This window comes from Corvus brachyrhynchos, unplaced genomic scaffold (genome assembly GCF_000691975.1).
Source record: "Corvus brachyrhynchos isolate BGI_N302 unplaced genomic scaffold, ASM69197v1 scaffold10, whole genome shotgun sequence".
Taxonomy (NCBI): Eukaryota; Metazoa; Chordata; class Aves; order Passeriformes; family Corvidae; genus Corvus; species Corvus brachyrhynchos.
Genome location: NW_008236180.1, coordinates 9,549,597 through 9,564,644, shown reverse-complemented (window position 1 = coordinate 9,564,644; position 15,048 = coordinate 9,549,597). Strand labels below are relative to the sequence as shown.

Sequence of the window (15,048 nt, the reverse complement as noted above, 5' to 3'; positions counted from 1 at the left end):
AGGAATTAATGCTTTAGACAAGGAGGATCAGATTTTTAATCAGTATCTCCACACAGACAGACCCCTCCCAGCCCTGACTGCCTGTGAGTCCAGAACAGCCTCAAGCCCTCACCTTGAAACTTGATTTTCACTTACCTGAAACAACAAAACAGATGCACAAAGCTGAAGAGAGTCAAAATCACTCTAATTTACCTGCTCTGTTACACTGTATGGAATAAGCAGAATTAAAGCTCATGCTTGCCACAGAAAGCTTAAGTTGCTGCCTGCCTTACCTGATTCAAGGAGTTTATAGGCTGCAAGCAAAGCTTATTTGCATTACTACAAATTTAAAAGTCTCTTCTAAGCAGCTAGATACCTAAGGAGGCCACAGCTATGAGAATTACAAGCTAATGGAAACGCTGGCAATTTCCTCAAAGGAGACAAAACAATGAGTAAGGAACAAACTGCTGTGTAAAGCAAGACAGCCACCAGGGATAGGAGGAAAACAAACTTGAAATGCAAAACCAAAAAGCCCAGGAAGGTCTGAAACAAACAGCCGTGAATGAAGGGGGCAAAGTACTTTAGGGAAAAAAAAGAAATGAAAGAGTGGACACTTGTTCATTCTCTCACTAATATGTGGGTCAGTCTGTTCCACCATGACAGAAATTAGCAGTGGAGGTTCTCACACAGGAATACGTTAAAAGCCCCATGTCCCATGGCACTGGCAAAACAGAGTTTAAATCCATAGCAAAAAAAGGGCAAAAAGTAGCACCTGAAGTGGATACTGAAACTGCAAAGAAGGAAGTCTCTTGGAGAAGGAAATTAATAATTAGCCAAGGATAACAAAGCTCCTTTACTGAATATTATTGCCAAGCTCACAGAGATATTCACAAGGAAGATGCTCATGATTAAGCCTAAGTGTCCTGGAACATCCAGCCCTCACACACTGATACACATCCCAGAGGAAAACGGGTGTCACTCCTCCAAAACAACTAGAATCTGCTTAAATAAAACACACCACTTCTGGCAGCAGCCAAAGGTAAAGGTTTATCTATGAAATTATTTGATTAAAGAGTGTCTAACAACATCTCTGTAGGAAACTGAATAAAGACTGCACTTCCCGTGCTGCAGAGCTGGCTTAAGATAGTTTAGACTTTTTGTCCAATATAAATACTGTATCAGCTATCTCCTTGCATTAGTCATTTCCTCTGCCCGAGTTCAGGAGGAGGTTAGTGCGTTCTCAGATCATGGCAAGATCACTCTATAAATCTACACACAGATTTGCCAGTTATACTGTTTTGGAGAAGCATCTTTTTCCACAATGGTCTGCCTCTGGCCACGGTTCAAAGGCTCCTTTCAATTCCAGATATGACAATAGCACTATCTCTGCTCTACAACAAAGATCATTCCACATGGGTAAGGGGAAAAAAAACACTAAGAAAACGAAGAATGGAAAATATTGTGGTCAAACAAACAGGCCTTCTTCAAAGGGCAAGATAAGTCAGTGCACACTATGGTGAGGAGGCTGCTTGGGTAGAACAGGATTTCTTAGAACTGAAATAATCAGGTACAGAAATAACAGCTGAGTGCAAGGAAACACTCAGATATTGCAAAAATATCCCAGACCAGGCAACATCTGCGACTTGTTTTCGCTATTAACTATTGCTTTATTTACTAGAAGTTACGTGTTGAAGGAGATCTTTTCCTAGGGGCCAGAGCAGCCAGGATGTGCTGTGGAGATGGTGCCTGAAGGGACAGCCCTGCTGGGCTGGACACAGGAACCACTGCTCACACTCTGTCCCCAGGCTGTGCAGGAAGCCTGCAAAATTCTCACAAGGGCTCCCAGCAGCCAGAAAACTGCAGCTTCTAAGGACAGGCAGCACCTGCACAGGTGAGCAGAAACGTTCCCCTTTGGGGTCTGCTCACTGCAGTGCTGAGTGCAGCTGCATCTCCCTCCCTGTGTATTTTCTTCTGGACACTTCATGCCGCTCACCCTCCCCTATTTCTATTTTTTAAACAAGCAGCACAGTTTAGGAGATGCACTGGAAAGGTCAACTCCCTTCAAGTTGTGGATCAAACCAAATGGAGTACCTACACATGCACTCACATGTTTAATTAAAGCACATTCTACCTGATGACTACCTATTTATAATTTTTTTTTAAATGGAAATTATAACCCTGCTTGAAGATGTTATTTTGGAGTATACAGAAACATGGCAAAGCAACACCCAGGCAGTCAACCTTTGCTACTCAACCCTAATTCTGCACAGGGCACACAGGGAGATGATTTTAGTGGCTTAGAGAAGCTGAATGGCTACAAAATAAAGACAATCAACAGAGAGGGACCAATGCTTCTTTAAAGGTATTTACAGTCAGGATCTAGGCCTGATGTTACTCCCACTGACCACAAGTGGGAGTTTTGCTGGTTTTGCCTAAAATACAAACAGCAAAATCTAAATAGAGAAATACAAACTAGAAACCTTTTTGTTCCTAGTGGGGGAGAAGATAAATAATACGAAATTTAAAAGGAATAAGCTTCAAATCAAAGAGAGCACTGTTACACTCATGATACGAAAATTTCAGGGCATTCCCTTCTGTTGAGTATATAAAGACAATTTAATGAAGCTCACCCTGGCTTTGATGGTCCACCTCTTAAACCTTTGATAGAACAGCATTTCATCAAAAGCTTGCACTTGCAGTAAAAGCACTGGGGAGAGAGGATCTTTAGTCCTCCCTCTTCTATTGATAATATTTTTATTCTAGCTCTTGAAAAGATTGCCTGAAGTCTCCACATAATTTTCATTATAAAAGTAAATAATTTGAAGAATTTACACTTGCTGTACTGAACTGGGTACACGCTGCACTTGTTGCAGGAATCCTCTGCAGCACAAGATATTTGTGGGAACACTCAAAGTGTACGTTCAATGCATTCCACAGATCTCTAAATCCCCAGATTTAACACAGTGATTACTTTGTACCAGCTCAGCCTCTCAGCCCACTTCCCCTGGCATCCCTGCTCTTGGGCATGTTTTCATACTCCAAAGCCTTCCAAGTGTTTCACTTTGCGTGGTGCCCAGGGAGGATGTGGATCTCGCTGACTGCTGATACCCCAGCCCCACCTGGATGCCCTCCTGTGCCGTGGGCTCTGGGTGACACCTCTGAGCAGGGAGGCCGGCCCAGGTGAGCCCTGGCTCGCTGCCAGGCTGCCCGAGGTGTGACTGCCCCACCCGCAGCCCTTACCCGCACGATGATGCCCATGCGCTTGCTCTCGTAGGTGAAGGGGAAGATCTGCAGGATGGTGAAGTTGAGGATGTGCCCCCCTGGGCTCCTCAGCTGCACTGAGGACTGGTCTCTGCCCACCAGAGTCAAACCCACGCTCTCTGTCCACTGCACCAGGGCCACCTGAGAGGAGAAGGACACGGTGAGGGGTCCTGCCACACCTCCCGAGGGAAGGGGTAGCAGGGGGCTGCAGAGAATTCATTGGTCGTTAATTCATTAGTCATTAATTCATTAGTCATTAATGGTGCTATCAAACAGATCCACTGATAAACACAGGTGCTCCACCATGGCTCTCCCTAGAGGTTTTTTCCCCCCGATTCAGACACTTCCTGTCAGTATTTTCAGGGTTTGGGCAGCCCAGCTCATGTCTGATGCATCTGTGGCACTGTCCCACACCCTCAGCAGGAGGTGGTCACCTCCCTGCCTTCAACTGCCCCATTGCACTGGACACCAGGAATTTCTCCATGGAAAGGGTGCTCAGGCCTTGGCAGGGGCTGCCCAGGGAGGTTTGGAGTGCCCATCCCTGGAGGTGCCCAAGGAAGGGCTGGAGGTGGCACTCAGTGCTCTGGGCTGGGGACAAGGTGGGCATTGGACACAGCTGGGACTTGATGGGCTGGGAGGGCTTTTCCAACCTAAATGATTCCATGATTTTGTTCCAAAGGACAACCCTCAGCAAGGGCAGGCACAGGAATCCTCCACCCAGCCCTGGGGTGCCCAAACCTCCTGGGGCACATCAGGGAAATCCCTTTACAAACAGTTACTTTTGGAAAGTGCCACTTCTCAGCTCACTGTCTATGACATTAAGAATTCAAAACGATGCATTCACCCCAGATTTACAGTTTCAAAGCCAGAAACACTAATGCAGCACATTAAAAATTCATTTTAAAAAAACCCAAACAAAATGAGCTCTGTGTTGTTCTCTATGTGTTCAGTAGTAACAGCTCAACAACAAACTTGAACAATTTTGCAGTAATCAGCAAGAAAGCTGAGGGCTGGCTCAGACACTTCTTAGCAGAGAACCCTTCTTCCTAAAGATTAAAAAACCCCAAAAACCAAAACCCCCAAAACAGCCCCTAGATTGTTCAAGGTTTAACTGAACTGAGGTGGGCATCGTTTTGATTGCAGCCTCTACTATTTAGGGACCTACAAAACTGAGTTCTCTACAAGCTCCCACTCGACTGCAAGCAGAGCCAAGCCAGAAGACCAAAGTCTGTATTTTGCTTTCCTGAGAATGCCCCGGAGTGCCCAGCTCAGCTGACACATCCATCTCAGGCTGAGCTTGCTGGGATTTAACTGCAGAAGCTGTCTGGGCAGTAACAGATGGAGCAGCAGCTGACATGAGCCCATCTATCACTGGCCTCCAGAAAAGATCAAGGGATACTTTCCCTAAACAGATTTGAAATACTGGAAGTGTTTTACAGTGACATTTTCAATGGCACAAGAGTGCTGGGCACAGGGTTGCTGTCGACTTGGAAGGTTAATTATCCCTTCTGCCTTTCAGGTTCTGCCTCTACTGCCTCAAGCAACCACAAATACCTCCGTTAAAAATGAAATTTATTTTGGAAAAATCACAAATAAAATTAGAACCTGTAAATACATGCACTGAGTCTAGATTTTACTAATGAATTGATACAATTGGGACTAACTGGAGAATCTTTAGTGAACTCAGCTCCTTTTCATCCCAAAATCAGGCTTAAAAGAGAACCTAAACCAAACTTTTCCTTTCGTAAAGTAGTCTTAAGTTGTCAGATTAAAAAAAAAAGTAATTGAGTTGGCTTTGCCTTGAAAGACCTTTAAATCAATTTGAATCAATATTTGGCTTAATATTAATAAGTTTGTGCAGGCTTACTCACAAAGATTACGACAAATCAAAGGCTCTTTCAAGCTTATCTTTCTCGAAAGTTTCCTCAAGCCATCCTCAGTGCATTAAAGTGTGCAGTTAGATAATCCTTCTAGCAGCCTCCCAGAGCAGAGATGGAGCTTGGCTTTCTGATACTCTGGTTAATAAATAATTACTGGGAATTATTCCCAGCATGATGCTACATGATGTTCAGTGAGTGCAGCCCTGGCTGTTCTGCTGCCCGTGTTGGTGAGCTCCAAAGGCCTGGAGGTACAACCCTCTGCTCCCAGCTCAGCCCGTTAAAGCATCTCCTTCCACAGACACCTCGGGTGCTCTGAGCCACAGCCAAACGATGAGAAATATTCAGGATGCAAAAGTATATTTACAACTTAGAGGAAGGAGAATTAAAAGCAGGCTTGAAATGCCTCAAACACCTTCAAGGGAGCCCATGCTCACTGATGAGGGAAATCAATAAAGTCTCTGCCAGCATTCTGCAGCTCAGACCAGGCCAGGTCTGACACAGATCTGAGCATTTCAAAGCACAGCAGCCCCAGCAGCTCAGCACAGCATCCTCAAACTTTGCTCTCTCCGACAATTAAATTACCCAAGCCACCACTGAAGTGGATATCGACTAATAAATTTCATTCTAAAGAGACAAATTGATCCTTCTGTGCCATGAGCTGCTCTGCAGGGTCCCCTTTAGGTTGCCTAGGCAGGCAGACAGCAGGCAGAGACCAATTGATCCCGCACCCTTTCATGTCCTGGCAGCTGCCGCCGTTGTCAGGGTTAAAGACTGTTTGCCCAGGAATCCCAGGCACTCTTATCTCTGATCAGATTATATCTATTTCATTTCCCCTGTTAGTTACTGTATGGCTGCAACTGACAACTGGCTCGCAGAGCCCCAAGGCTGTAACTGATATCTGAATAAAGATACTTCAAGACTTCTAAATGGCAGCGTGCACAGGAAACAAATTTAGGAAATCCTGCTTTCTGTTACAGGAAATGAATCCTATGCCAACTGGTAGAAATTACCCTTGCTGTTAAAGTAAAGAGAATACAAGTTTTTGTACTCATTTCATAAACTGACCTTCCCTGCCATGGCAATATTTTATTGATATAGGATTTCAAAGGCTGGCTTTAACAGGAGTCCAAAGCCATTCCCCTACAGGGAATGTTATTTAACAGCATTACTCCCTTCTCAAGGACTCCACTTGTGTAGCTCCTGCATTTTGTACCATCTAGGATGACATACAGAGCACGGCTAAATAATATTTGTATATCTAAGACCTACAGACAAAATTTCTTCAGTGCAGCAAAGCATATCTGATTTCTGAACCTGCTGTAATTCTCTACTTAAGATATCACAAGAAAGGAAAAAATAATTTAAACAATAATCTTGGACAGATTAGTTATCATCCTATAGTAAAACAAATAAACAATATCCCCTGGGTATTTCAGGAAAATTGCTGTGTAAATATTTTAAAGACAAAACAGTATAAAGAGTAAAAGAAAAATCACTGACTTCACTATATACCACAGTATATATGTAAATAAACCAAGATCTGTGCAAAAACAGCCTGTAAATGCTTTAGGAGAAAAAAACCCCACCAACTTAGATGCTGATCACAAAAATGACCATCTGGAAATCATTCAGAACTCGTTTCAATGCAAAGGCACTTCTCTCTGTACGCCGCCTTTTCAGGGAGAGCAGCACATTCTAGAGGAGGGGAGCAGGGAAGCAAACCCTGCCCCAGCCCATGCCTGGGACAGGACACCCACACCCTGCCCAGGGAGGAGCTGCTGCTGGCACCTCACTGCAGCCACAGCCACGGAGGGGGCACAGCAGAAATGCAGCTTTTGCATAATGCACAGAGGAGAACACTGTACAAAGTGAATGAACTGCCTACTTTGGGAGAAAAACACCCTAGGGAATATTTTGAATGTATGTAAGTGTGAAAAGCAGCTCTGTGCCAGTCTTTCAGTAGCACAACAGTCCCAAAATCCTCACACAGCTCGGCTTCCAATGAGTGCATTTAATTCCATGCAAAGCATTTCTCTGACAATGAGGCAAACCAGCTTCTTCTCTGATGGCAAAGGTGGAAAAGTGATTATCAGAGGCAAAGCTGGTTTGTTTGAGGCAATAAATGGAAGAACCCTTTGAATGTGGTCAAAAGGGTGATCTGATCTCATACTCTCTCAGTGGGATTCTCAGGGGAAGTTTCACACTTCAGTGTCTCACCAGCACAGAGCAAATGTAATTGTACAAATTAATAGAGAGCAAAGTGTGTTACTTCTGTTGCACTAAAAGATGTATCCAAGAAGCATAACCAGTACATGAAGCCACATTTTATTCCTCCCATCTTTGTCACAGAAGGAAACAACACTATAATTACATTTCCCAAATTTTTCAGGGGGTGGCAAACAGCACTTGAACTGTAAGTCCTGTATTGAACCTGATCTCTCATATGCTCAGTAAAAGTCTCCAGTGAGTCTCTGGAGAGCTCTAAAGCTTCTCCCCACTGTGCCACCTGCACAGCCCTGGCTGCACTGGGTGCTGGCAGAGAACTGGCAGCTTTGCTCTCAAACAAACCTGTGCACTTCACTCCCTGCCCAGAATTAACCTGGGCACTGGCTCCATGCACCTGCATGTGGGATGTGCGGTGGTTACAGTGATTTACAGCTTTTCACTGGTCTGGAAGGTCAAACACCTCGCAGAGCTGAACTGTGTGAGCATTCCAACCCTCTTCCACAAGCTGTCCTCCCCCAGACAAGGTAAGATTGCTCAAAATTTACCAAACGTGGTCAAAGGGATTCACGGCATTGAAATGAAAAATCTACCCTGGACAAAAGGTGCAGAAAACAGGAGCAAAATTCTGTGATGCAGAGGCTGGTACAGCAGCCAGATACCAGTCTGGAGCTTCAGGCAGAGAGGCTGAACAGCTGAGAGGGCACTTACGGTCTATTCATGGCTTATCAGAGCAACAAATGCATTAAAATATTATCCCCTTCACTAAACTGGAGCACTTTCCCCAAATAACTGTGGGGTTTTCCAGCAGCCAGCAAGGTCATATGGACGATTTGACGGCCCTGGACTGACCTCGTCGGGGCTGGAGGCCTGGTACACCCTGCAGGAGTCCTCGTAGTGGCGCTCGGCCTCGGCCTGGTCGGTGACGCCGTTGGACTCGTACACGGGGGTGACGTTGTGGCACAGCGCGATGGCCTTCACCGCCTCGTGCACGCGGCTGCTCATCGTGCGCCGCACCTTGGTGGCCAGCGACAGCCCCTTCACGGCCGGGGGGTCCTGCGGCTGCTGGGGGACAAAAGAAACCAGAATGCAGTGTTTTCTTGGGAAAAAGTAGTATTTAAAGCAAGTTTTTACTTCAGCGAAGACTGAAGCGGCTGTGCAGGCTCGTGTCCCCAGAAACGAGACAACACTCCAGTGCAACCCAGCTCCTTTAGCATCGCTCCCAAAGGGCCCCAAAAGATTTACCAAAGTTTTGGATGGCACACCAAGAAAAAGCCACTTTCTGCAGATCCACCAAAGGGTGACACACACACCTCAAAAAAGAGAAACCATTTTTTTACCCCACGAAAGACCAGTGGCTTGGAAAACTTAAGAGTCACTTGGATTTCTTATGCAAGAGAATATAACTGGTGAAAACACAAAACAGATGACTTGTATGGAGCTAGAAAATCTTAATTACATTCATTTAATTTTTAATACTATTTTTAGTATCAGAATGAGAGTCTTCAGATAATTGCACAATTACTAAATTATCCCAGTTGAAGAAGGGACACACAGTGATCCAGTTTCCTGCTCTGTTAACCTTTAGTGTCAAGAGGACAAAAGTTTCACTTCCAGGTCAAAGGCCACAAGATGGTAAAAATAAGAGCAAAGAATAAGAACTACAGTTCAAAATGAATCATTGCCAGCAAATGCTTCTCATTATAAGGAATCTCACGTGGTAATTATAAAAGTTTTATGAGACATATCCCTCACCAGGGTAATTCCATATGTTATTTTCCACACTAGTGATTAGGACCCATAAGATCTTCAAATTTAGTCTCACTGCTCATCAGCACTGCTGCCAAAATCCAACAGCAAACCCTGAGCTGAAGTGCACTCAGTCACTGCTCACACACTGGACTAGTCAGTCACCCAAATGTTCCTGACAAATATTGGATTTGGCAAATAATTAACCAGTAGTCAAGTTTTGTCCAGAGACTGAGTATAAAATGAAGGCAAATAGATCTGAAGTTTGGGGGTTTGTGATTTGGGGGGTTTTTTGTTGGACTGTTTTTTTAATACAGTTCAGTAATTTAAGGGTCTTAACACCAAGAGAAGACTCAAATGCTAGGAAGGAGAAAGGAAAGACACAGCTGGATATCTAAATAAACATTATTTTAGACTCAGACCTCAGCAACAAGACACAGGCACACACTTACACTTGCATGTGATGTGAAACAACCCACAGAATGTAACGGGCAATTTATGCATTAAGCATCCAAAGACCTTCACACTTTGCCAAAAGTAGTTCATAAGCAGATCCCTACCATATTAATTCACCATTAGCCCAGTGATGTGGAAAACTTTTGGGAACAGAGAGTCAGTGAGTGCAGTTAACTGTACCTGTGTGTAAATGCTGAATATGTGGCTCTGCACCTCGTCCATGGAGTCCAGGCCGTACGCGACCGTTCCCAGGTGGAGTCTCTTGAAAACCATCTCATTCTGGGTGAGCGTCCCTGGGAAAAGGCAGCACCATGGAGTGGGAACGACACCCCCATTCCCCAGCACACCTCCTGTCCTTGCTGTGCCTCAAACACAGAGAAACCTGAATTTGGGCCTGAACTGGTCACTGCACTGCTCCCAGCACAGCCGAGGCCGGCAAAAAACCCCGGTATTAACAAACCTGGGGGATGATTCTCCTGGGAAGTGGGGGTGCATAAAGAAGCATGAGATTCACCCCACAGTCAACGCCAGCAGGAGCTGCAAGCATAGTTCTGGTCCCACTGGAACCAAAAAAGAAATTGAACACTACTTCAGTGGGACCAGGATTTTATGTCAGACCAAGCTTTTCATTACAGCTCAGGCCTTCAATTCAAGCCCAGGCTCACAAGTGTAAGGACAGCAGCAGACAGTTTCTGCCCATATATGTAAGTTATCTTAACCTGGCTTTGAAAAACTAGCTCTAAAAAGTTGCTTTTAATTTTATTTTTACTCTCAGCTTTTGTTTTAATAGCTTTAAGTGTTCCTTCAAGTAGTATAATATTCCTGTCCTACCTTATTTACAGTGCATTCAGAACAAAAAAAAAAAAATGCAGAACTTTTGTTCAAAAATTAATTCAATCATATTGACAAAGTGACAGGAAATGTGTATTTCTTCCAGTCCAAAGAAATCTCACATTACCCTCTTCTCCTGGCCAAAAACATACCAAAATCCAAACAACAACATACCATGACTCAAAACTGTATTTTCTGCACCAGTACCTGTTTTGTCTGTAAGCAAATAGGATATCCTCCCCAGCTGCTCAGGGATAGTGCTGGACCGAACCACAGTGCCAGGGATTTTGGAATCTCTGCGGATCACCCAGCTGTACACAATCTTCCCCATGTCCAGATTCACACGTAAACTATGCAGGAGGAAAGGGAAAAAGGAAAATGAAAAGTATCACCAGGTAAACTTTGGAAAAAATCCTTGTGAAGTGCCACAGTGCAATGGAAGGACACGAGTTCCACAGTGAATCTGAGATGCCAAAGGGGGGCTTCAGGAGAAGTTTACTCAAAGTTAGTGCTCCAGTGGCAAATGTAATTACACTGTAATGCAAAGACAGATGACAAAATTACCATGAAATAGGATGAGGGGAAGGTGGACACAGAGTAAGGACAGTGATGGATACCAGAGAGCAGATTAAAAATGGAACTGAAATGAATCCCAGTCCTGCACCCAAAGTAAGTTACTAATCTACTAATACAGTATAATTTTAATATTAAAGTTTCTTTCACCTCTAAATGTATTACACTACATGCTGTATAAATAACCCTCTTTTTCCATTTTTTGCTCTGTTCTAATCAAAGTAACCAGGCAGTCCAAACACTGAGAGAAGGGGCTTTAAATGCCTAATCCACAGCCTGAGCCAGTAAATGGGTTCATAAATTGAACAAATTCAGCAGAACAACAAAGCAATTCTTACATTTGAACAGTAACTTCATTTCCACTTCTAGACTTGCTTAGCCATGAAATGAGGAACGGGTAGGGAGGAACACACCGAGCAGGCAGCATTTTGCTGGGCAGCATTAACAGCTGTCCCCTTACCTAATGGGAATGATGTTTGAGAACAGCAGGAGGAATCTGATGATCTGGAGGTACCAACGGCCTGCAAAGTGCTGAAGGGCCACCATGACCAGGGACACCACCACGAGAGCCCCAAACAGGATCTTGGTGAGACAGTTCACCTCCAAATCAAAAAGGCCAATCTAGAACAGTAGGAGAGAAAGATTTCAAGCACACAGATGAAGATGTCAGCTCAGGACAATATTCACAAAGGAAATGAACTGCCATTCTATCTAAAGAGCCAGTCCCCACTAGTCAGCTTCTTCTAAAACACTACAAACATATTTAAATTTATAAACAATGCTCTTGCCAGCTTATTAAATGATATTTCCATCCCTTAGAAGCACAGCAGAGCATGCAGAGGTGTGAGAGGACTCACGCTGCCAAAAGCTGCAGACTGTGTAAACACCCCTGCACCGTGTCTTAGCTTTGCCATAACAGAAGAATGCAGCAAAATAAGCTTTTCTATTCTAACTGGGACTGTCCCATTATGAACATGTAAAACAATGGTTTTGACAATCTTAAAAAAGTGAGAGGACCCATGTATAATAGGATCAAAAAAAAAGGAGAAATAAGTTCTGTTATGGTAACTACCTTAAATCACAGGCTGGAAAATATTAATTATTCCTATGAGGTTGTCCCTATAGTGTGTACATAGAGCATTTGGAAGGATCTTCTTTAAAAAAATTATCCATTTCTGACCCTTATTATTTATGATAAGCCTGTTTCTTCACCATACCTTACTTCTTGGGTTGGAAGTGTTCATCACACTGCGCAGTTCCCTTCCAGTGTAGAGGACAACTCCCACCACAGTGCCTGCACACACAAAGGTTTTTGCTATAAAAATACTTGTCAGGTAGAAAGGGTTCTTAGCAGACTAATTTCAGAAGCAACAAGAAATTCAAAAAGCTGGTATCTGCAACACAACCCCTATGGAAACACAGACTGGAACAGGAAACATCCTCCAGTCAGTAATTCTTCAGTCACAGGGTTGGACTTGATGCAGCATCACAGACTCCATCAGCTCATGGGAAGAGCAGCCAGCTTTGCTCTACTTTCCCTGGCCCCCTTTTGATGCCACTTGTCTCTCCCCACTATAAATGAAAGTTGGTAGGGAATGGAGGATTGGTTGGATGTCCTCCCACCCCTTGGAATCCCACTTTGGTGCTGCCTTCCACCAGACAGTGGTCCTTCATTGTGTGTCAAAATTAAACCAGCTCTGGGCTATGGTTATTCATTGGTAAAGGTTGATACAATCAGAGTAAATTCAATGAGTTTCAGGGCTCAAAGACAGAATTACCTTATTTTAAAATCTACAATTTACTTTAAGTGTTTATCTAAATACTGCTCCTACCAAAGTGAATCATAGCAACTCCTACCTTCCTGTAACAGATGGAGCTGCTGGGAGCCCATCCGTGGATTTTAATGCTCTGTCCGACAGTTGCTAAAGAGCTGAGAGCAACAAAGTTCTCCATTTTCTTCTTGCAGAAACATAATTCAGTTTAGCACCATAAACAACTGGGTTTCTATGGGTTTTCTCTTAAAGACTTTGCAAAATGCCATGAAGAAAAAGCCATCTACCATCAACAGTTTAAAAGCTGCTATTGCCAAGTGTTAGGAGTCTGTAAAATGGAGAAAACTAACTCTAAAAAAAGCAGTACTGCCAATACATTCCTACTTTATACTCTACTATTCCCCTGCTCTCATTAATGATCAAAGTTTTAACAAGCTGCAAGTGACTTATTTTTAAATAAGACTGATTCAAGAGAGGTGGTTTCTAAAAATATGCTGAGCAACATTCCTTTAAAAAAACACCCCCAAAAACAACAACAAATGCCTGGAGCCAGATGGCAGGTGGTGGTAAGATCATCACAATTCAAATCAGCAGATGGCAAAGCTACTCCAAATCCACTGCAAACAGTCAGAGTCAGACCCAGCCTTGCTACAGCAGATGGAGAAAGGCACATTGCTCTGCCTCATCTTACAAGGCCTGCCCCAGTGAGATGGCACCACAGCTCCCAGCAGAAGAAAAATAATATCCACATTTTCTTCTAACAGAAACAACCTATGACAGGCTATTTATTATTACCACAGGAGAAACAAAACTGGGTATTGTATTGATAGGTCAGTCAAAATGAGAGGAAGCACCTGCCAGGACTAGAAAAAGCTTGAAGACACATTGATCTGTAAAAAAAAGAGTGTTTCTAGTAGGTTTATGGCCATTTCAAACAGTCTCAATTGCATAAATCCTTTGAAACTATATTTGCAAATGCACTGTCAAGTCTCTCTATTTGACAAGTTTAATTCCAGAACTGGACTCCAGAATTCCACTCTCTTCCAGCTACTGCCCAGCAAACTCGGCAAACACACTGGGCAGGAGAGGAACAAGGCTTTCACTTTGACAAGCCTCTACAAGGGGGCATTGATTAATCTCAGGCCTTGGGAGTTTATCGTATACAGGAGTCAAAATCTGTCAAAGACTTGATTTTTTTTCCTTTTTTAAGAGTATATTGGACAAACTCAATGGAAGCACTTACCTGGAAATCTTTCATCTTAGCTTCTGTTACCAGAATCCATTTGACACCATTTCTGTTACAGATTAGGATGTCAATGTGGAGAGCAATTAAGTGCTATTCTGGTCCTGGATGCTAAAGAAGGGCCCCAAAGGCCACTCCACTTCTTTCTCATCTAGGAATGTCCAAGAGGCAATTAGATGTCAGCTCAGCTCCCCAGAGGTGTTAGGACAAGGGGTAACCTCATTCCAACTGCTAATTTCTCCAACTGACAGAATTATTATTCCATCACAGAAATACCTTTAAAAATTGTTAACATACTCCCTTAAAAACAATTTTACATGGATCTCCACCTTACCTGATGCAATCACTGTGCTGGCCCACAGGGTGTTTTCTATGCTTAAACTTTCATTTACTGGAGGATCACTGTCCTCCTACAACAGGATAAAGAAAAAAATAAACACACTTGTCAGGAATGCAAAAGAGCAGAGGATGACAAGAGTCCCACAGAGGTGTTTGGAGAGGGCTGCTGGGAGAGTTGGCACAGGGATTTCTGATGGGGTGGAGAATTTTCATAAACCTTGGTGAATCTCTGGTTGATTTCAAGCACATGCCAGCAGACTCACCCTGGTGAAGGTCCCCACAAAGTTGTGTATGTCAATATTGGGTTCTTCTGCATAGACATAGGAGCGGATTTGCAGCAGGTCCTATCAAACAGATAGAGAAGTCAGCCACAGCTTAGCAATGTACTAAAGTTTTAACAGAATACTTGGGCAAGAGTTACTTATCAAGGGAAGGCAATTCTAAACCATGCTACCTACTGCAGCCCAAGAGTCCAACAGAAAACACACCTGGACTAGCAGTTCACTGAGGGGGATTTCCTGGGGTGGCACCTGAGAGACTCCTGGGACTTATTAGGTGTCCGTGCCCCATAAAAGAAATTGCAGCCTGAAAACAGCCAGGGACTGCAGCACCTAGACATTTTCAGGTAAAACATGCCCAGAGTTCCCAAGCACAGAATTTGCAGGCAGGAGCTTACAGAAGCCGTGGGCAGGCGCTGGGTGCAGGTGACAGGCAGCCGCAGCTTCCCGTCCGCCTCCCCACC

At 43.9% G+C, this 15,048-nt stretch overlaps 1 protein-coding gene across 2 annotated transcripts in view; it reads right to left on the bottom strand.

Annotated features, from left to right (window-relative positions):
* The window catches only part of ATP9A (ATPase phospholipid transporting 9A (putative)), a 53,433-nt gene that overhangs the window by 14,272 nt on the left and 24,113 nt on the right, over nt 1-15,048 (bottom strand). The window contains exons 8-16 of one of the 2 annotated variants that reach the window (XM_017735023.1): nt 14,983-15,038; nt 14,570-14,650; nt 14,302-14,377; nt 12,170-12,246; nt 11,413-11,573; nt 10,587-10,729; nt 9,729-9,841; nt 8,196-8,408; nt 3,220-3,381 (exon numbers count right to left, since the gene is read on the bottom strand). In XM_017735023.1, coding sequence (XP_017590512.1) covers nt 3,220-3,381; nt 8,196-8,408; nt 9,729-9,841; nt 10,587-10,729; nt 11,413-11,573; nt 12,170-12,246; nt 14,302-14,377; nt 14,570-14,650; nt 14,983-15,038 — 1,082 coding nt within the window. The remainder of the gene's footprint in view (nt 1-3,219; nt 3,382-8,195; nt 8,409-9,728; nt 9,842-10,586; nt 10,730-11,412; nt 11,574-12,169; nt 12,247-14,301; nt 14,378-14,569; nt 14,651-14,982; nt 15,039-15,048) is intronic. The other variant, XM_017735032.1, reaches the window with a different exon arrangement.